Raw genomic sequence first — 22,937 nt, forward strand, 5'->3', positions numbered from 1 at the left:
CAATAAGAATTTCCAGCAATTGTAGTGCAGAATCTCGTCTTCACTGTTGTCTAATAAGTGTGCCTTCCCCAGCATCTCACCCAGGGACTAAAAAATTATCAAACGGACAGGAATTACACTTAGTAAGTGATCTACCTCTTTCCCATTTCTATAAATCGAGGCGAACCGGCTGAATGAAGCCATATGTTCAAGCACAGACTCAATGAAATCTCTTTCGTCTCACGTCTTCTTGATTTTACTTACTTTGTTTGTCACACTTAACATGAAAAAATTTCTACCTCCAGGAGCCTTCCTTTCGTTGCCAAGAAGATTTCCCATGATGCTTCTCGTTAGCTTGATGAAATCAAGTAGTTTTGACAATTGATGCTTTCTCGGCTCTGATTCAATCACGTTTCGCACAAGAATTGTCTACAGCTACACAGCACAATTACAACGCGTCGTTCTGCGTAGAAACATCTGTTATCGAGTTCCTATATTCTTTCTCTCAGATTCTATGCATTTCTTTCCTTGGAAAACTTTTGCCCGAACAATGCAAATGTTGCCTGAAATAACCGCAATACATTTTTGTCCGAACCTACCTTAAGTTTCTGCTCAGTCTTTTGACAAATATATTCATTTTATATTTAGCTTAGGTAATGTCACGAGTCTTAAGCTTTCTAGTGCGAACGCGGCTGCAATCCGATTACCAACGCTTCTCGCCGGCATAAGAACGAGTAATGTAGGAATTCATAACGGTCGGGAGTCTGAGGAGAGAATGTTTCTTATGCTAAAAATGGGAGACTGACTGTTACACACTGCACCGCAAGATCTGCAGGTAGGGACGTTTGCCGATTGTCCTTATTCTTCCTCTCAGATAACATGCACCTTTCCCTGGGGAACTTCCACCGTAACAATGCCAATTGTGCCCAAAATGACCACAATACCTTTTTGTCAGAAACTACCTTAAGCCTGTGCTTAACTGAGTGTAGAGCCAAAGTATTAGCGAACAATTGAAAATATAGGCATATAAGCGCTCTTTTTTTCTGGTCCTGAGTATATTTTAAATGATTAATTTTAGCTAGTAAACCTCCCCCTTCAGCTTAGCTCTTAAGCTAGGGCCCTTAGGCCCTTAAGTTAGTGACTATCTTGTTACCGTCTTTATTAATAATTTATATAATTTAATTATATAATTGAATAATTTATATAATTTAAATTTTGATTCTAATTTTACCATGTTGTACAGTGTAAATAAAGTTGTTACATTTTTTTCACAGTTGAACTCACGTTTATCATAATTTCTCAATACGTTGTTAGACAAGAAAACTCGCGAAATAATTGACGTAGGTTATAAAGGACGAGACAGATAATTAACCTTGTGGGGTGTTTCGTAATAACAACTCGAATGTGAGGTCCATAATAAAGAAAAAAAGAAAAAAAAAAAACACACGAAACACAATTGGCCCCTTTACTACTCAAAATGTAAAAAATAAAGAAGTCTTGATTATGCTCTGTTCTTTTGTAAAGCATGCAGGAAGCGGCTAGAGCCCGAAAGAACCCTACCTCAAGGGTGCTTTAACCGCTTCCTCCGTGCTTTACAACAGAACAGAGCCAGTCAAGGCTTCTTTACTGTTGTATGATAAAGAATCCGTCAAACTCCCTACACATTTCTGTCTATTTTTAAAACAAATTTTATTTTCAAAGCGAAGAAAGGTGTTGTTAGCATGTTTTCTACTTTGAATTAATAACTCACGCTAAAATATGCCAATCAGAATCCTTGCTAGAATGGGTCAAATAATCTATTGGTTGAATAACCAGGACTCAGGCAGAGCAATTGGTTTTCTCCTTGGCAATATTCGTCTCTTTCACTTTATAAATAATTTCGTTAATTACAGTGCTTATCATGTTTACAAATTTTTATTAGGTTCTACTGTTGCTACTTTCCGGCTCGCCGGCTTGCTCCGAAATATCACCCTCTATCCTCGTGTAATTAGTTGGCTCCTACACGGTTGTTCTGTGTCAGTTGAGGCCAAGAGCTCGTTTTCATCGTTTTACATATCATGCAAGTCCTAATGGTCAAATCACGAAAAAAAAGCCTGGGAGAAGTCTGGGAAATGATACAACATTGTACAAAGTGGCAGATGGCGTGACAGATTTAGCTATGTGTTTTGCACTCAGATAAGTCGCTCTCTTTCAACCAATGAGAGCGCACGTTATATCATAAATTTATTGTAGATGTTTTTAAAATTGAATCATATCCAGAGTGCAAGTTGTTTTTGGCTATACCATATCAAGAGAATGTTTTATATTCTCTTGACTATATCCTGAACACCCGAATGGAATTGACGTGGTATTGGTCGTAGTTACTGTTTTGACTGAATTGCTTACAACTTTTAGCCAATAAAAAAAGTTTTTTTATGGCTTTTACTTTGCTTTCGAATTCCATGGGGATTCGAAGGCAAATCGGGGTGGGGCATTGAGAACTGAAAATGAGGACAATCGGCGCGAAGCGCGTGAAAACACGAGAGCGCAAAAGCGCTTGGCTTTTGCTTTGCATTACACCCGTTGAGAGGATGGTCTAAGGTACCTGGGCCTGAACAGGTCTAAGAAAAAGAAAAGCCAAACTTGATTAATTACAAGTTTTTGAACCCATTGCATTTGCTGTGAAATCACAGCTTTTATTCTGATTATTATTTACTTGTGCTCTTGGCTTACTTATATTTTTATTTACATCAGTGAAAAGTTCCCTTAGTACACTGGGTGTATCATTTCTTGGCAATAATAAAGTAAAGTTTTACTCCGTTAAATAGGCTTGCTACTCATTTCCAACACAGTGTCCTTTCGCGGTGGAATCATTCCCGTGTTTCACACGGAGGTGGCATGACAACTGCGGTTTTTCCTGCAAGCCCATTTATGAAGTCGTTCCATTTGCAAACATTCCCTTCCCCTGCAAGGCAAGATTACGAGAGCCTCTGGATCTCTTTTGCAGGAAGGACATATGACCACGTACATATTCAAGTTTGCCAGGTGGCCTTGAAACGCTTGAGCACGATCAAAGCTTCCTCGAGCGAGTCCTGCTCTTGTCCTAAAACCAGAGAACCACCTTCCCTAATAGACCACTGCTTTATTCGAGATTTCCATCTTTATGGAACTTTACGGTACCATTACTGCTTTGCCAAGTGAAGCAAATGTGATGCCAGTTTCCATCATTGGCCTATCCAAGTTGTACGCTGTGATATAAATGCAATTACACTTTAATTTCGAGAAGCTATTTAGCACTAAAACTAAATTCTACCAAAAATCTACCAAAAACTGAGCACTCTGAAATATGCATTTCTCCGACGACCATGCCTAAAAGTTTAAATTCCTGATCTTGTATCAAAAGCAAAACCGGAATATGTTGTTAAGGGTAAGCAATGAGAACACAGCAATTGATATCAAATAATTAGCGTGTGGTGTACAAAGATTTTCGTCGTTCTCAGCATGGGAAAGGAATAACTTATAAGCAAGATGCGCAAGTTGCTTTATGTATCTGACATTATGTTGGAGGTAAGAATTGAGTGCCTTGTTTTACGTCAAGTGTTGGCTATTGGATCGCTCAGCGATTTGTAACAGTTTGGTTAGGTCTCTAAACGAAGCTCACCTGTTTGCACCTGCTATACTGATATTGAATCTTCTGTAATTTTCGGCGATTAGTTCATTATGACGCATGTTAATTAGTTCAGTGTAACGCATGTTAACTCCAGGTCCAACCAGGGCAAGTCCACAGCTACGATCTTCAAAGAGAAAGAAAACGAGAAGAAGAGGAAATACAACCAGAGAGTGATGGAGGTGGAAATGGGAACTTTTACACCGTTGGTGTTTGGTAAAAACGGAGGCATGGGACTTGACTGTCAGAACTTTTTAAGAACCCTCGCAAATACGCTTTCCAACAAGAATAATGAACCCTATTCCAGCGTCATTTCCTGGCTACGAATACAACTTTCATTTGCCATATTAAGAACTGTACACAGATGCGTAAGAGGTTCTAGAGTTCCGTTTAAATCACGCGAGGTCCAGAAGACTTCACCCTCGCTGTAGCTGGTCTACATCTGCACTCATAATATTTAGGTCTTTATTATTTTAATAGTTTTTCCTATTTAGTAATGCTATTTTTTTTCTTTTCTCATATATTGTAATCAGTCCTCTATCGTCAACATTAATATTAATTATTTTAAAAATTTTTATATGATTAGATATATGGTTTAAAATTGTAAATAATTGCTATCATTATTATTAAAAACAAGAAAAAAAAAAAAAACAAGAAAAAAAGAAAGAGCAACAAAATGATATTTTATTGTCATTCTGTTTCTTATCCATCTAAGGTTTGTGTTTAGCCTCCTTACACAAATGGCGTCTATGGTGGCAGATTCAAGTTGAGGGCCCTTCTCATCATTTTTAGGAGTTTTTATACCACTTGTCTGTCACTCAAACTCGGCTCTAACAGATCATACCACGCTCTTAAGGTTAAAAAATGTTCGACAGCTCTTATTCTTACAGGCAGCTTGTTTTTACCCCTGGGATTCAACCCGAGTTTTTAAACTCTACCATTCGATGATATGTCCATTCGTACGGTCAAACACTGCTTGGTTGCTTTGATCATGAAACACCATGATATGTTTTATCCTCGCCCTCAATTATTTTAGAAAGGTACTGATAAATGAACTTACTTTTATCTGGGTAACCGCTGACTGAGCCAGTGAAAGGGGATGCGAGAAATTAAATAAGCAGACCAACACGGGCAGAGAAATCGTTTTTATCACACCAATGTTCCAGACCTGTTAATTGATGACGTATTAACTTATTATGACAAAGCTTTTATTTTACTTTCATGCCAAATTGAAGTGAAGTGTTTGGGTGTACGCTCGCTTAAAGGAGTTTTGATTCATGACCAAACCCGAAATGGCGTATTTATATAGCTAAGTAACACTAAGTGGGGAATGTGAGTTCACAGCTGGCTGGAAGAAGCTTGGACATGATGTCTATAAAAAAAATAACAATAGATAAGATTCAGCATGCAAATTTGAGCTGACAACAACTCAAATTACTTCACCGAAATGGAGTGTAATGGTGACGTCGTCGTGCACATGACGAGCTTTGCTCAAGAAAAAAATTCTCAGCAGGCATCGTAAACTGATGCCGAGGTTTGGGGAAGAAGGCGTTGGGTGGATGTCATCACATTAATTACACCACAATGTAATTATACAGATTAGCGTCCACGAATCCACGAGAGATACGCGATTGCGTGCGAGTTAACGCGGGGTCATCTGTTGGCGATGAAAATCAAAATCATGAAATGAAATGAAGTTTGTTGTGCGCGTAATGGTCATAAAATACTGCGTTTTCTCTGTTTCTGCCTGTTTCCTTATAACGACATTTTTAATCACGTAGTCTTTCAAAGATCCTTCCTTTTCACAGAAGAGGCAATACCGGCGAGGCGCCGTATTCGAAAAGCCTCTCTTTCGATTATTTAGGTATGATTCTTTCGCTTGGTTTGCCATAAAACAGTAACAAAAGATATCGCAATTTTCATGTGCCGTACGACCTGAATAACAACCGTATCGAATTTCCAGTATTGCGTTACTTGGTGGATCGATCAGTGTTCACGCTTTGCGATCGTAGTACACGATGTTATTGTTTTGGTACAAAACCTGTGGCGGTCGCACGACTTGGCCTCGTATCCTGTTAAATTCTTAGCAATATTATAATATTAAACCTCGACGAGATTTTTCATGTCGAAATGTCGAAAAGCATCATGTTTTCGATTTCGAAACCATTCGAAATGAAGTCATAGAGGCAGTCGGATTTTCGACGTGCGGCTTTCCACCGGCTACCTTAACCACGCAGAGTCTTTGCAGGATTACAAGTGCCACACTTGACCCTTGCAAGCATTGGTATCTACTTTTGAAAGAGGTATGTGACGTTCCCTTGCGTAAATATTTCATATGCGATGTATTTAAGATATTTCCCGACGAAATCCAAAGTGTGGCGACACGGGAACTTCAGCCGGCCAACTCATCGTTCGAAGTAGTGGGGTTAGCCAGGATTCCCGACCTCGTTCACGTTGTGTTCACGTTCAGTCTAATAGCTGGTCTATCTTCTTCGTAATAAACAAACCCCGACGAACTTATTAAATCTGCGGGGTTTATGACTATCGTAAATCTGGTGAACTCCGCCACGCTAGACTTTGAGCCCGAAGGCGCGAAAAAGTTATCTTTTGGCGCCAAACTCAGTCACGACTCCGAAGAGCTCGCTTCCTAACTTACCGAAAGATCAGCTAGAGTAAATTCCCTTGGAGTGGAACTGAAGAAGCTTCGAACACAAATTTCTCATCTCGAATCAGCATGGAGTCAATTTTACAGACCCTTTTTTCCACCTCAATGTTCGTACCTTGTCTTGGTGAGGTGGCTTGAGTGCCTCAATGACCAATTGCAATACAATGCCTTTAAAGAATTCAGCTTCAGTTGGTGGGCTGTATTTTCTGCAAGGTAGAGGCCAGACTAACACGGACTTTGTCATTGTAGTTATTGTTATGATTATTATAATTATCATTATTATGATTTTGTTATTGTTATCATTATCTTTATGATTGTGATTGAATCATTTTCAAAATGAAATAGGCTGCTCAATGAGGATGGCATGCTGAGGCAAGTAGATTTTCATTTATTTACCCCCCCTCCCCCCCAAGTAGAAATTCAAGTGTTTCTGATAGTTTTTCTCTTCAATAGATTGTTAGAATGCAGAAGATTTTCTAAGACACATTGTTCAGAGGGCTTGTCTTAAGTAGTTGTTTTCTGATTCAAAACCACCTGCCTAGTTCTGTTTCTCTTGCGTAGTTAGTCCATGGGCTGTTGTTATCTGATGGCAGAACTAACAGGTGGATCTGTTTCTCTTGGGTAGTCAGTCCATTATGGGCTGTTGTTATCTGATGGCAGAACCACCAATCTGTTCTGTCTCTCTTGGGTAGTCAGTCTATGGACTGTTGTTATCTGATGGCAGAACCAGTCCCTATTTTTTTCAGCTCAATGCTGTCAGTCTTTTATGGACAGTTATTTTTATCTGATGGCAGTTTTAGCTTGCTCTTTTTGTTTTGAAAAATGTGTTGCTTATGCTGTTTGTCACGTATCATCTGTTATTAGTTGGAGGCACTTTGGTCAATCAATGCTATCATTATCTTCATTATTATTATAATTGTTGATTCAGCTGCTACTCTTCTCTCTTTGCCATAGGGCCCACTACAGACAGCACTAGCTTAATGAAGTTCCAAAACCTTTCACAATGAGTCAACTCAAGAATTGCAGTCCTGAACAGTTTTTGGGGTTTTCCTGGCTTTTCTTGAGATTATTTTGTCTCAGTTTCAATTACTTGGATACTCATTCAGCTAGACTAACAATAACACCATTTTGTTCATAGATAAACATTGAAATAATCATAATAGTAATATAAATGATAATAATAATGATTTGTTATTGTTATCATTATCATTATCATTATCTTTATGATTGTGATCATCATTTTCAAATAGGCTGCTCAGTGAGGATGGCATGCTGAGGCAAGTAGATTTTCATTTAATTCCTCCCCCCTCCCCCCAAATAGAAATTCAAGTGTTTCTGATAGTTTGTCTCTTCAATAGATTGTTAGAATGCAGAAGATTTTCTAAGACACATTGTACAGAGGTCTTAAATAGTTGTTTTCTGATTCAAAACCACCTGCCTAGTTCTGTTTCTCTTGGGTAATTAGTCCATGGACTGTTGTTATCTGATGGCAGAACTAACAGGTGGATCTGTTTCTCTTGGGTAGTCAGTCCATTATGGGCTGTTGTTATCTGATGGCAGAACCACCGATCTGTTCTGTTTCTCTTGGGTGGTCAGTCTATGGACTGTTGTTATCTGATGGCAGAACCAGTCCCTATTTTTTTTTTCAGCTCTATGCTGTCAGTCTTTTATGGACAATTATTTTTATCTGATGGCAGTTTTAGCTTGCTCTTTTTGTTTTGAAAAGTGTGTTGCTTATGCTGTTTGTCACATATCATCTGTTATTAGTCATAGGGTGACTTTGGTCAATCAATGCTATCATTGTCCTTAGTATTATTATTATTAATTCAGCTGCTACTCTTCTCTCTTTGACACAGGGCCCACTGCAGACAGCACTAGCTTAATGAAGTCCCAAAACCTTTCACAATGAGCCAACTCAAGAATTGCAGTCCTGAACAGTTTTGGGGTTTTTCTGTCTTTTCTTAATTTGTTTTTGCCCCAGTTTCAATCACTTGGATACTCATTCAGCTAGACTAACAATAACACTATTTTGTTCATAGATAAACATTGAAATAATCATAATAGTAATATGAATGATAATAAGAATGTTTAGATTAATGGAAATAATCATAGGAATTATAACCATCAGGATAATGAACATTATTTCTCTAACTATTGTAAATATTTTTATCATTATTATTATTATTATCATTATTATTGTTATCATTGTTATTATTATTATCATTATTATCATTATTATTGTTATCAATGTTATTATTATTTCCATCACGAATTATTAGAGATGCTTGGAAAAAAATGATCTATAGTTCCCTCCAACTCATTATTCTTTCAGTTAAGTGAATTAAGACTTTGTGAACAGTTACTGCTTTATTCTGTCATTCCTGATGACCATAGAAATGGTGAAAGTCCACAGATATTATCCCTCTAAGAGTTTCTCCAGGTGTTTTTTTTTCCTCTGAATTTGGTTACAACAGAATGAAGGGCATCAGAGTATAGTGCGCCCAGCTAGACATGAATTGCATTAATATTACAGGGTCATTTTGCTGTATTCAGGGTTTAATCTTAGCCTTCTACAGACAAGTTTGTTCCTCTAAATGCAAAACACATTTTACAAACTTACAAAAACTGCCAAGAAACAGCTACTAAATTTATGGAAACATGACGAACAAGTCAACTAGACTGTGTACTACACATCATTGAAATCAAAGTATCACTTTAGGAACATAAAATCGCAAGGTCAGTTTCCCATTTTTAGTGCCTGAGAAAAGATCAGGCCACCAGATTACTGCAAATTCCCTGGTTGCTCGCCCATCTCAATTGCCAACAACCATTTTAGTTTACTGGGTGAGAATCGTGCTTGATTTCTTGCCCCATGCTCTTTAATTGGCCGCCTGTAAAGCTTGTTGAGAGTTTAACAGCCACTACTTGCAGCAACCTCCATATTCCCCCGATAGCTTTTCTTAACTCTAATGGTACAGAACTTTGATGACTCAGACCAGAAATAACATCATTCACTCTACCATCCCTGTAATAAAAAACTTTGGATTTTTCTCTCCATACAGGGGGCCGCAAATGTATTTTTACCCTCGCACGTTTATAAAAGCATTCGGCATGCCTGCTAACAAAGCTTGGATGTATGTTTCAGGAACTTAGTATCTTTCAACTCGACATCATTTGCCTGAAACCAAAATAATAATTACGAAAGTTAAGAGATTATTTACTTCTGGAGTGAAATGTACTAACTGATTTGCCCTTTCAAACATAAAACTGCATTATCAGGTTTTGTCAATCACAAAATTACACGCCGGGTTATTAGTATTCCTTGGGGACCTTCCTGTATTATCATAAATATCTAAGACAAGCAGGTCATTTAGCTAGGTAATCTATGTTAAAAACCGTGCTGTACAGCACTTAGAATTATTTTCCTCACTCATTTTTCTCACACTGCAACTTCGCGTACAACGCAATTATTACTACGCAGTCATATCTGGTGTCCAATTGGGAGAAGAGCTTATTATTTTTGTTTTAGAGGTGAATTGCGATTTCTTGTATGTCTCCTATTTCGTCGAAGAAAAGCTCGAACAAATACTGAAAGTCATGAGTAAGTCATTATGAACAACTAGTGCAAAGTGACAGCACTATCGATCCAAACTGAGAACTGTTCTTTAATGATTTTTAACATGAACCACCAATTCTTACTATTTTTAATTTCTGCGTTTTAATAGACTTTGACATGTTCTTGAGAAGATATTAAATCGGTTAGCGCTGTTGTTCCCTTCTAAATTATTTTGGTGGAAGCGCCTCAGAAGACACTGGTTTAACTAAAACCATGTTGGGCGACGTTACATTTTGACTGCACAACCCGCAATTAAATTTAATTTTAACAGCTATTCGAGTGTGTGAAGAACGGAAAAGAGCAAAATTACATACCATCGGCCTTTCGATGCACGGACGAATTAAAACTTTTTACAATTCCACTTATCCATTGCTTGTAACTGATAGACCTTGTCCTTATTCTTGCGGGAGGCCGTACGATCTGTTGTCCATTGTAGAACTTGGCAAACTTGGCGCACTCTGCCTCGAGCGCAACAATGTGATCTTTCGATTCTCTATCTCACTAGCGCAGTTGTGTTGAACATGGACGAATAATACATCGCAGCGTGTCTTCTAGATAGCTAGAGATGCCATGCATGTTTAGGATAAGCGCTGAATATGGACGAGCGTTAAAGCCGCCACTGAAAAAGCACAATCGACCGTTTTTCATTGTAAGGATCAGGTCTTTCACACAGCTGTCAGAATTAAAGAGAGGAAGAACGTCGATCTCGCTCACCTAAGTAGCGAAGTACACCACGAGCGGCGACGATGATCAAACACCTGGCAGATCACCGTGGTGTCCCTCTACTCTTTGGTATTATAACCAAGAGCGAGCCCTTTCCACTTGTCACTAAGTTTTACGGTTTATAAAACAAAGGCCCCGCTCTACACAAAGCCTTAAAGAATGAAACACTAGAAAAGCTTACTTAGCTTGGAATTATAAAAATTTCCTTTCTTAAAAATCGAAGATTTTCATGGTTTCCGTAACTTCGTATTTTTCCAAATTTCCTCTTTTACATGTTATGCTGTTTTGCATTTTCTTCAGCATTTAATTTAGTTCAGCGTCGATCATTTATCATCCTTAGAAGAAAATATTCTGATCTTTACGTTTAACTATAAAATTGCTTTGGCTTACATTGTGCGCATAAAAGGAGCGTTAAATTAAACATGAGTTGATTCCACGCGAGGGTTTTACCTGAAAAGATGCCTGCACACGAGAGACACCGACATTACCGCGTGTCCCTTTCTGGAAAACATTCGTGTTATGACAAGAAAGGTCAGCTTAAGGGTTTTGGGTTACCCAAACTATGCAATTTTGACGCCGAAAAGTGCCAAAAAGTAATTACAGAAACTTCATCCGCAACACCTTGAACGTGCTGTGGGCGCGAACTGAGATCTTCTCTTACAGTTAATAATTGCCAGGCGGAACTCAAATCCGGCTTAGCCTAATTTGCATAAATTTTTTCGGTGGGCAAAGCTCGTCATGAAGCGCAAAATGCAAAAATTTCAACCTTTAACGAGTAATGTGGGGATTTCATAGGGCCTCAGAAGTCCAAAGAAGGCATACACCTTTCTAACAATCGCAGATCGATTGTGATATACTATGAATTAGTTTGTGAGGACGTTTATTGATTGTCCCCTATTCTTTCTCTCAGATCCAATGCGTTTATTCTGTGAATGTACCGCCAGAACAATGGCAATGGCACCCTAAATAAACACAGCACCATTTTTTTAAGAAAGTGCCTTTAGTTTATGCTCATCTGAGAGTAGAGCAAATTCAGGATATGAGCGAATGACTTAAAATATAGGAATAAATCAGCTAATCACCGCATTTTTTCCATGCACTAATAATTCATAATGCTAGTTGTACTGTGTTTTAACATCGCGAATACAGTTGTTATAGTGAGGGTAGGAAGGAAAACATCACAGATGTATTACAGTTTATTGATACGTTGTTAGAAAAGAAAAATATTCTTAGAAGAATATATTGAGCCATTTTTCCTCAGGGGAGGTGTCTTAATAACAACTTGCACGTGAGGTCTATGATAAACAGAAGAACAAGAGGTATTCTTGGGCCTCTAACTACTCAAAATATCTCATCATTGAAGTCGACTAACATGTAAGCGGAAAGATATGCCTGGCTGCTTGATTAAACGAACGAAAGAGAGGTGTTCTTTGGCCGCTAAGTACTCAAAGTATTTCTTTAAAGTCGACTTGCATCGAAAACCAAAGATATGCCCAGATGCTTCATTAAATGAAGGAAAAATTTGTGTTCTTGGGCCGCTAACTACTCAGAATATCTCATTAAAGTTGACTTGAATCAAAAAGAAAAGATATGCCTAGCTACTCAATGAAATTGTGTTCAAAGCATCAGAGTAGACTTGACATCACATAAGTCATAGATATTCACTGTTCTGACTGAATAGGTTTTACCTTTAAGCCAATTAGATGTCTCGCTTTGGCCTTTCTCTTGCTTTCAAATTTGATGGATTTGAAAACAATGTCGCAAAGCAACAACTGAAGATTGTAAAAGCGTAAAATTCCTGAAATGAACGGGTTTGTGAACAATAATGAAAAAAAACATAATTTGGATCACGAAGGCGAACTATCTCGGGGAATGAAATAACGAGGTTATGTAAAAGAGAGATTCCAAACTAAATTATTGTTAGGTTGAGTGTCTTTTTGTTATCCATCTGCAGGCTATACCCCCCCCCAAATAAAAAAACTGGCAACTTAATGCAACGAAAATTGTACTTGGGTCCATTAATTGGGCAAGAAACCCCAAAATTGGAATAAATTTGCTTCGCTGCACACCTAAGCTTTAAAGCCACAACAATTGGGGATAGCAAGTACCGATGGTGCATCTATAGGGTCATTCCGTGGAACTGCACTTTATAGTGTTTTCATGTACGGTGTTTGACACAGTGCAAGCGGATGGCTAGGCTTTTACTGTCCATGACAAAAATCTTTTGATTGGATAAAGGTCATGTGAAACCAATTACGATCACATTCTTTTCTTCGCATCCCTCGATATATATATTCCGGCATTGTATATTTAAGAATTGTTTCATGCTTAGCGTACGTCTATCGTGTTATGAATGCACGCGGGGAGTTTGGAGAGCACGAGAGAAGCGTAAGAGTTGCTCCAGGCACAGCCGAGAGCAACTCTAGCTTATTGAGTGCTCTCCAAACCTCCAAAGTGCATCCATAACTCGATAGACGCCCAGCTAAAAGCATGAAACAATTCTTTAATAACATACGAAAACAATTTGGGCGCTGAATGACGTTTTTGTAATGTTTTTTGAAATGAAAGTTGGCCGAAAATGTTGGCGTCTCCGATTGTTTTGTTGATTTTGTAATTAAATGGTTTTCGGTAGAATTAACAAATGTAACGAGAAAAACGTCATCAACAGAGACGTTTACCTTTAAAAGTCGCCACAAACCAATTTGTAGTCTTCTTAGTTCTTGCTGAATGTCTTTCAGCTAAAATTTGCTCCAGCTCCCGTTCTGATAAATTCGAGAAACGGGTCTGTTGTCTTTCGCTTTCGTAGTGCTTGTTGGCTTGATTACTTGCGGGAAGGTCGAAATCCAAAGAAAAGTTTGGTTGGCCTTCGATTTACTATTATCGCTTTCCGAAAACTTTAACTTAAGGAACTCACATGACGGAAACTTTGCAGCTATTTGGAAACTGCATACGTCATTTTATTGAGCACGGCTGTGCGTACATACAGATTTTGTTCATGTTGACGCAATAGGAATTAGAGAGGACTAGCGCCCGCACTATGTTACAATTTAGTTTCTGTAATATGAGTCACAAGCTTTCCATCGCAAATCACTGCTACAATCTGATTACCAAAGCTACTTGTTAGCATAGCCTGAACGAGTAATGTGAGGATTCGAAACGGCTGCAGGAGTCTGAAGAACGCATGTACCTTACTAAAACTGGCAGATCGATTGTTACATACTGTGTATCAGTTGGTGAGGACGTTTGTTGATTTTACTTATTCTTCCTCTGAGATTCTATGCGTTATTTCCCTGAGAAATGTCTGCCGTAACAATGCCAATTGTGCCCGAAATAACCATATAGTCCTTTTTGTCAGATATTAGCTTTAGTTTATGCTTTTCTGGGTGTAGAGCCAAGGTATAAGCGAAAAAATTGAAAAATATAGGTACATATTAACCGTTTAACTCTTACTGAGTTCGTTTAAGTGACTAGATACGCTCTTTCTTGTTAATCTATATTAATATGTCATAATTTGGGATTCTAATTGTACTATGTTGTACAGTGTAATTAAAATTGTTTATGTTTTTTTTTTTTTTTTTTCTTAGTTGCGATGAGGTTAACGATGAAAAACTTACGGTTATCACGATTTTTCAATATATTATTAGACAAGAAAGCTCGAGAAACAATTGATGAAGCTTATAAAAGACTCGACTGAGATAATAAAGCTTGGGGGATGTTTCGTTATAACAACTTGAACGTGATGTCCATGACCAACGGTTTCTTAGAATTTCTCTGATATTCTACATATTTCGTAACTACAGTTTTAACCATTTACTGTTCTATCGTTTCTTAGAGTTACTTAACATTTAAGTAAAGTAGAATGAATTGAATTTACTCGGAAATTAACATTAATATAAATTTGGAATTGTTCTGTCATTAGGCATAAAATTTTCAAGAATTTGTTTCAAAAATTGCAAAAAATAAGATCATCTTTTTAGTCATAATTGTCAGCTCAATCGAATGGTCACAGTTATTGCAATTTTTGGCAGCACTTTGAGGGCTTCAATTAGTTAGAGCTGGTCAGAGATCAGCTTGAAGATTTCAGATGACATCATCAATAAGAGCTATTGCAAAAGAGGTTGAATTTTGTTGAGAGATTTCCTCGAGTATAGCAAAAAAATTGTAAACTACTGCTTGAAAAATTAAGAAGGAATTATCTGGCCATAAGTTTATGATGAGTTCATCGATGTTTTCGCGGTTATGTCTTAGATTAAAACCTTACATCTTACAGTTACTTACCAAGTGGAGACGTGTGAAGGTAACAACAAAATTTATGAGCTTAACTTGGTAGCTCCTGACTATGGTTCAAAAGCTGATACGGTAATAGTTTTTAGTCCATGATCACTAATGGGCTTCTTATTTCATAGCTTTGAAATTGGCATCATTTGAAAGAGATACCGAGTTATTCCACCTGCTTAAGAGCTTTCAAATGAAGAAACTATCCACCGGAGTCAGCTAAAATTACAACTCGTAGCCTAATTGAACGTTATTTCATGACAAACTTTCAAATAATTCAACGAGTTGCGAAAACAACTGTTACCATAATCAATCGAGACTCAGACTATAACTACTTTTTTTTCAAACTTATTTTTGAAATCTCCTCCAATGAATTCTGATTTGGTAGCGGAAAATTTAACTACCTCTGGTCTGATCTTATTTGTAAAGAATATCAGGTTGATCCACCTGCTTAAAAGCTTCAAACTGAGGTTCTTGATATTAGCAGGCAAGTCAAGCATTTAAAGAAAGTGACAAAACGTTTGAGTCTGTAAAACATGTTTCGACAGAAACTTCTGTCATCTTCACTGTACGAAGCGTTGGAAGTTGAATTAAATAGTAAGTAGAACAATGCTAATTATGATAATAATATAGTGATAACAAGAAAGGATGTAAAGCATAAAAGTGTGAGAATTAAAAGGATAGTTTTAGATTTACATGGTGTAATTGTTGATTCAGGGATGGTTGTTCTATTTGAATGAATAGCCTCTTTTATCTTAAGTTGAAATCCGGTAGAGGTGTGATCTAAAATATGGAAGTTATCTGCTGAACATATATAAAGCGCGACAATGTGGAGAATCTTTCATATGCCTGATAATATGAGAGGCCCTGCCACTGACTAAGTGCTCTCTGACACGTGTGGAAAAATGCCGACAGGTTTCACAGATGTAACAGGCATTACAGCCAGCACATACAAAATTATAAACCACACGTGAACTGACCCCGTCAGAGACAGGGTCTTTCACACCGAACAAGTTACCGGTTTTGAAGGAAGAGAGAACCAGTTTAACATTCAAGCCATTGTAATAGTAGGTAAAGTGGTGGGAGGGGAACCCCGGGGATCATGATTGCTTTGGGTCCCAGAGATGTAACGGTTTATAATCTCGATTAAATGGGCAGGAAAAAGTTCTTGTTTAGAATATTAGCAAGTTTGCTGATGTCCTCGTAAAACCCTAACCAGGTGTTATTAATCTTGTAAGCTCTATCAACTAGTGTCTTAATGAGACCCACTTTGTAAGAGTACGAGGTGAAACTGAAATAGTTAGTTTGTAACCCAGTGAAATTTTTCATGCGGTAAACCCTAGTTAGAGAGGATTTGGCGTCGTGGTTGTCAATCAGGACATCTAAAAACGGTATTTATTTAATCACTTTCACCAGAGTGTGGGGAGGGTCGCACAACAGAGCGAGGCTCCAAATTAAGTGCGCCCAATAACCCACCCATCCCACCCCAGGGGAAGACATCCATCACACAGTAATCTTATGTGTAGGAAATTAACGTCTCCTACCCCTTTCCTTAAAGGTAACTTAAAGGTTAACATTAGAAATATTTAAAGACATCTTTAGGTGACATACTAAAGTTCTGAAATAAATCTTTAATTGAACTCGCAGAAGTCAATTAAAGTCTCCCTATGAACCATTTCCTGAACCCTTTCATGAACACTTTAAGATCATATGAAAGCAAACCTAAATAAATATTTCATGAACACTGTAAGATCATATGAGAGCAAACCTAAATAACCATTTCATTGACTCTAAGAATCCTCTTAATTCCCGTAAACTTTACTTTGGTCAACCAAACCTTCTACTTCTAAAGGCGTCTTAAAGGTTTCTTTAATCTTTTGCTTCCTTTTAAGTACTACTTAAAGCTGCAGGTTTTGTTGTTATTCATTTTTAGTTGTACTTTCAGGTTTTTCTAAATGTCAAGTTTTGTTAACATTCGTCATTAAGTGACCTTTAAGTGCCTCTAAAAGCTACAGGTCTCACTTTCAATTGACTTATGATTTGCTTAATCACACACACATTTATATCACAATAACTTACTATATTTTGGGCAACCTTAAAATTGTAAGAAAAAGAGACATCACATATACAAGTAATAACAGAGTGTTTTAACTTCCATATTTTAGATCACGCCTGTTATTCATATTCAAATAGAACAACCATCCCTGAATCAACAATGACGCCATGTAAATCTAAAACTATCCTTTTAATTCTCACACTTTCATGTTTTACCTCCTTTCTTGTTATCACTTTTTGTCATAATTAGCATTGTTCTACTTATTTAATTCAACTTTGTACAGTAATTAACTGAACATAACAGAAGTTTCTGTCGAAACATGTTTTACAGACGCAAACGTTTTGACGCTTTCTTTAAATATTGACTTGCCTGCTAATATCAAGATCCTTAGTTTAAAGCTTGTAAGCAGGTGGATTAACCCGATATTCTTTACAAATAGGATCAGATCAGAGATAATAATTTACTTAAATTTTCCTCTCCCAAATGAGAATTCATTCGAGGAGATTTCAAAAATAAGTTTAAAAAAAGTAGTTAAAGTCTGAATCTCGATTGATTATGGTAACAGTTGTTTCCACAGCTCGTTGAATTATTTGAAACTTTGTCATGAAATCAACGTTCAAGTAGGCTGCGAGTTGTAATTTTAGCTGATTCTGTTCGGTAGTTTCCTCATTTAAAAGCTCTTAAGCAGGTGAAATAACTAGGTATCTCTTTCAAATGATGCTAATTTCAAAGCTATGATATAAGAAGTCCATTAATGATCATGGACTAGATTAAAAACTATTACGGCATCACCTTTGAACCATCTATAGTCAGGAGCCACCAAGTTAAGCTCATAAACTTTACTGTTACCTTCACACATCTACACTTGGTAAGTAACTGTTAGATGTAAGGATTTAATCTAAGTCATTACATGAAAGCAAACCTAAATAACCATTTAATTGACTTTAAGAATCCTCTAAATTTTTGTAAACTCAACTTTAGTCAACCAAACCTTCTACTTGTAAAGGCTTCTCAAAGCTTTCTCTAATCTTTTGTTTCCTTTTAAGCAATACTTAAAGTTGCAGGTTTTGTTGTTATTCATCTTTAGTTGTACTTCCAGGTTTTCTTAATTTCAAGTGTTTTTAACATGTTTCTCGGGGAAATAACGCATAGAATCTAAGAGGAAGAATAAGGGCAATCAACAAACGTCCTCACCAACTGATACACAGTATGTAACAATCGGTCTGCCATCTTAAGTAAGATACGTACTTTCTTCAGACTCCTGCGGCCGTTCCGAATCCCCTAATTCCACGTTCCTATGCTAACAATTAGCTTTGGTAATCAGATTGTAGCAATGATTTGTAATGGAAAGCTTGTGACTCATTTTACATAAACTAAAATATACAATGCCGGAATATATTTATCGAGGCATGAGAAGAAAAGATGTGATCGCAGTTGGATTTACATAACCTTTATCCAATCCAAAGATTTTTTTCATGGACAGTACAAGCCTAGCTATACGCTTGCACTGTGCCAAAGACCGTACATGTAACAACCATGCAGTGCAGTTCCACGGACTGACCCTACATGCTATCCCCAATTGTTGTGTTTTTAAAGCTTAGGTGTGCAGCGAAGCAAATTTATTCCCGTTTTTGTGGTTTCTTGTACAATTTTCGGGCAAGATTTCCGTATAACCCCATACATTAATTATGCATAGAGTGTTGCAAAGAAACCTTTATATTCAGCCTTTACATAACCTCATTACTTTATTCCCCAAGCTAGCTTGCCTTTGCCCTTGTTTTTCCTTATTGTTCGCAAAACCATTCAATTCAGGAACTTTACGCGTTCAAAATCTTGTTGCTTTTCGATATTGTTCTCAAATCCATGAAATGTGAAAGCAAGAGAGAGGCCAAAGAGAAATGTTTCATTGGCTAAAAGTTAAAACCTATTCAGTCAGAACAATGAATACGACTTATGTGATCTCAATCTTATTCTGATGCTTTGTCACAATTTCATTGAGCAGCTAGGCATGTCTTTCCTTTTGGATTCAAGTCAACTTTAATGAGATATTTTGAGTGGTTAGCGGCCCAAGGGCACATATTGTTCTTTTGTTTCATTAATCAGCTAGGCATATCTTTCTTTTTCGATGCAAGTCGACTTTAATGAAATATTTTGAGTAGTTAGTGGCCAAGAACACCGTACCTTGTTCGTTTGTTTAATCAAGCAGCCAAGTGTATCTTTCCGTTTCCATGTTAGTCGACTTTAATGAGATATTTTGGGATGTTAGCGGCCCAAGAAAACCTCTTTTTCTTCTGTTTATCATAGACCTCACTTTCAAGCTGTTAATAAGAAACCTCCTCTAAAGAAAAATGGCTCAATATATTCTACTAAGAATTTTTATTCTCTAACAACCTATCAATAAACTGTAATATATCTGTGATATTTTCCCCCTTACCCTCACTGTAACAAGTTTATTCGCGATGTAAAACACAGTACAACTAGCATTACGAATTATTAGCGCACCTGATGTTCCCACACAGAACAACGCCCTGTAATTGCGTGGCGGTGCTGTACATACTGTGCGGTAAAACACATAAGAGCCAAAGAGAATCTATCTTCAAAACCTGCTTTTTTTAAGCTAACGAGACCTACTGTTAAACCCATTTGGCGACGAAAGAATGGCCCCTATAAGTATTGAATTTTTTCATATCAAGTTTTCCGATCAAATTAAGAGAAATCAAGCGATTTCGTTCAGTCTAGACTTGAACATACTGTCGGTTCACCTGATTTAGAGATAAAATCGAAGTAAAACACTTACTAGTTATGATTCCTGTCCGTTTGGTAATTGTTTTGGTCCTGCTGAGGTAGCGACGCTTACAAGACTAGAGCGAGACTCTGCACTGCAAAGTCAAACAAATAATTTCGCTACGTCTTTTTTCTTTTTACACTAGACATTTCTTTCGGCTCAGAACTCTAAACTTCCAGCTATCTATGCATGATTACTTCTTCTAACTATTCGTACTCTGCTCTATATATGTTCTTCCCCTATGCGAACGTTATACACAAAAGCTGTTTAAGAGTCACTAATTAAATGGTTGATCTATAAGAAAAGCTTGCAGTACTCGCCTTGGACTGCGAAATGCGAAGATTGCACTTGATTTCAGGGTAGTTTAGGGCCCAAATTTGCATGTTGAAGTACACCCTTTTTTTTTTTTTTTTATCACACTTGTCACATTCAAGTTGTTAGAGCGAAACAGCCCCGAAGATCAAGTGACTCAGACCTACCGTTTACAAGCTAAGTAAATTGTATAGCGACTTTCATTGTCTAAAAGTGAAACTAAAGACACATTTTATATTTTAGAGAATAGTCTTTTGGCCATTTAATCTTTTTTGGCGTTGTTCGGCGGTGTAAACAAGGCAGTAAGTGTAACATTGTGACGCCCTGTAATTCTGTAATTGTGCGGCGTAGCTTTACAAAGAAAACTCAAAACGCTTAATGCCAATTTGAAGTTTGGAAGTTGGATCTCGGAACTTTACGTAAAATGTGTCCTCGCCTTATACATGTAGTGGGTTTCCTATGCGGAACCTAAATTCATCGTCGGAAATTACTTTGCTACTGCTGCCTCACTTTCTTTTCTGAATCTAGCCGAGCCGCATCGTCGATGGTATAAGCAGAAAATCTTTCGAAGCTCAAATCACGTGCTTGAACAATCGCACTAACATTCAATACTCAAACTTCTGTTAAGCGTCTGCTTTCCTCCTAATGAGCATTATAAAATCATTATTTGATCAATTTGAACTATGTTTCATGATCTCTAGCAAGTCGCACAGAGATTAGAGTATAGTTATTAGCCGGCGGAAAGTCAACCTTCATAAGATTTTTTAGAGCTTTGTCATAATAAGTCGATTATGTTTTTGATTGACAGGTCTGGAACATTGGTATGATGAAAATGATTTCTGTGCCCGTGTTGGTCTGCTTATTTCTCGCATCCATTTTCACTGACTCTGTCAGCAGTTACCCAGAGAAAAGTAAGTTCATTCATCAGTACCTTTCCAAAATAACTGGGGGCGGGGATAAAACATATCACAGTGTTTCATGATCAAAGTAACGAAGCAATGCTTGACTTACAAAAAGACACATTCAACTGTAAAGTTTAAAAGCGCGGGTTGAATCCCCTTCAGGATAGGTGTGGTAAATATCAGCTGCATGTAAGAATGAAAAAAGTCGAAAATTTATGAGCTTAGGTGCGTGGCAGGATCTGTTAGAGCCGAATTTTAATGTCAGATAAGTGACATAAAAACTCCTAAGAACCATGAGGGAACGGTTCTAAACTGCATAGACCCTCAACATGTATCTATCCCTGAAGACTCCAATTGTGTAAGCTTAAACAGAAACCTTGACTGGATATAAGAAACAGCATGACAATAAAATAATGTTTTGTTGCTTTTTCTTTTATTCTTATTTTTTCAAACAGGCTACGCTCTTTATTTCCCAAACAAAGATGTGAGTAGCTACGCCAATATCTGGGGTATGCCCAGTTTGACCGCATTCACCATATGCTTTTGGATGCGTACGAGTGATACGTCAACAGAAAGTACTGTACTCAGCTATAGCGTGCCAGGTGAAAATAATGAAGTCATCGTCGAAAAATACGGAGCACTCAAAGTTTTTTTAAAAGATACAAGCAGGTGAGCTTCGTTTACAGACTTAACCAAACCGTTACAAATCGTTGAGGAACCCAATAGCTAACACTTGATGCAAAACAAAGAACTCAATTCCTGATCTCAAACATAATATCTGATACATAAAACGGCTTGCGCATCTTGGTTTTAAATATATGTAAGTCTCGTTTTTGGTACCAGGAGTTTAATAACTTTGCAAATATGGTCGTCGAATAAATGCATATTTCAGAATGTTTAATTTTTGGTAGAAATTAGTCTCAGTGCTGAAAAGCTACTCCAAATTAATACGTAATTGTTTCTCTATAACAGCAAAGTACTTGGATCGGCCATTGATGGAAAGTGGCATCACATTTGCTTTACTTGGCAGAGCAGTGATGGTGCCGTAAATTTTTATAAAGATGGAACTCTCCACAATCAAGACCGTGGTCTCAAAACAGGTTACACTATTAAGGGAGGTGGCTCTCTGGTTCTAGGACAAGAGCAAGATTCCCTCGGAGGAGGCTTTGCAAAACATCAATCCTTCAAAGGCCACCTGGCAAACTTGAATATATGGTCCTATGTCCTTCCTGCAACAGAGATCAAGAGGCTCTCAGAATCTTGCCTTGCAGGGGAAGGGAATGTTTACAAATGGAACGACTTCATTTATGGGGTCAAAGGAAAAACCGTGATCGTCATACCATCGCCGTGTGGAACACAGGAATGATTCCACCGTAAAAGGACACTGTGTTCGAAATGAGCGGCAAGCCTATTTAAGGGAGTAAAACTTTACTTTAGTATTGCTAAAAAGTGATGCACCTAGCATAGTACGGGAACTTATAACTGACGTAAGTGAGAATGTAAGTAAGCCAAGAACACAAGTGATTAATTACTAGAATAAAAGTTTTGATCTCATAGCAAATGGAATGGGTTAAAAAACTTTTAATCAATCGAGTTTCGTTTTTCCCTTTCTTAGACCTGTTCATGCCCAGGTAACTTCGCCATCCTCTCAACGAATATTGGATTTTGAAAAGCCAATAGCGCTTTGCTCTCTTGTGTCTTCACGCGCTTCTTGCTACTTCTCCTCATTGTGAGTTCTCAATGCCCCCCTCCACAAACCCATCGAATTCGAAACCAAAGTAAAAGCCAGAAAAAGAAATTTTATCGGCTAAAAGTTGCGAGCAATTCAGTCAGAACAGTAACTACCAGCAATACCATGTCAAGTCCATTCTGGTGTTCAGGATATAGTCAAGAGAATATAAAACGTTCAGTGATATAGTATAGTCAAGAAGAACCTGCACTTCTGATATGACTTGATATTAAATACATCTACGATAAA

At 37.5% G+C, this 22,937-nt stretch overlaps 1 protein-coding gene and 1 long non-coding RNA gene across 4 annotated transcripts in view; one reads left to right on the forward strand and one right to left on the reverse strand.

Moving 5' to 3' along the window:
* Positions 1–22,520, forward strand: part of LOC111344287 (neuronal pentraxin-1) — a 40,883-nt gene extending 18,363 nt beyond the window's left edge. Inside the window, exons 1-4 of one of the 3 annotated variants that reach the window (XM_088729085.1) lie at positions 15,934–15,975; positions 20,866–20,968; positions 21,415–21,628; positions 21,932–22,520. In XM_088729085.1, the coding sequence (XP_088585211.1) occupies positions 20,881–20,968; positions 21,415–21,628; positions 21,932–22,325 (696 nt within the window). In that variant the 5' untranslated portion in view covers positions 15,934–15,975; positions 20,866–20,880 and the 3' untranslated portion in view covers positions 22,326–22,520. Of the gene's footprint in view, positions 1–15,933; positions 15,976–17,730; positions 17,829–20,865; positions 20,969–21,414; positions 21,629–21,931 lie in introns of those variants that run through there. The other 2 variants (XM_088729083.1, XM_088729084.1) reach the window with 2 other exon arrangements.
* LOC148726497 (uncharacterized) lies at positions 1,769–14,983 on the reverse strand. Its single transcript, XR_015990162.1, has 3 exons — positions 14,908–14,983; positions 3,620–4,793; positions 1,769–3,206 (listed from the first exon to the last, which is right to left on the reverse strand). It is a non-coding gene; the product is annotated as an uncharacterized LOC148726497 (long non-coding RNA).
* Positions 22,521–22,937: the final 417 nt, after the last annotated feature.

The sequence above is a fragment of the Stylophora pistillata genome, chromosome 7 (assembly GCF_964205215.1).
Source record: "Stylophora pistillata chromosome 7, jaStyPist1.2, whole genome shotgun sequence".
Lineage (NCBI taxonomy): Eukaryota > Metazoa > Cnidaria > Anthozoa > Scleractinia > Pocilloporidae > Stylophora > Stylophora pistillata.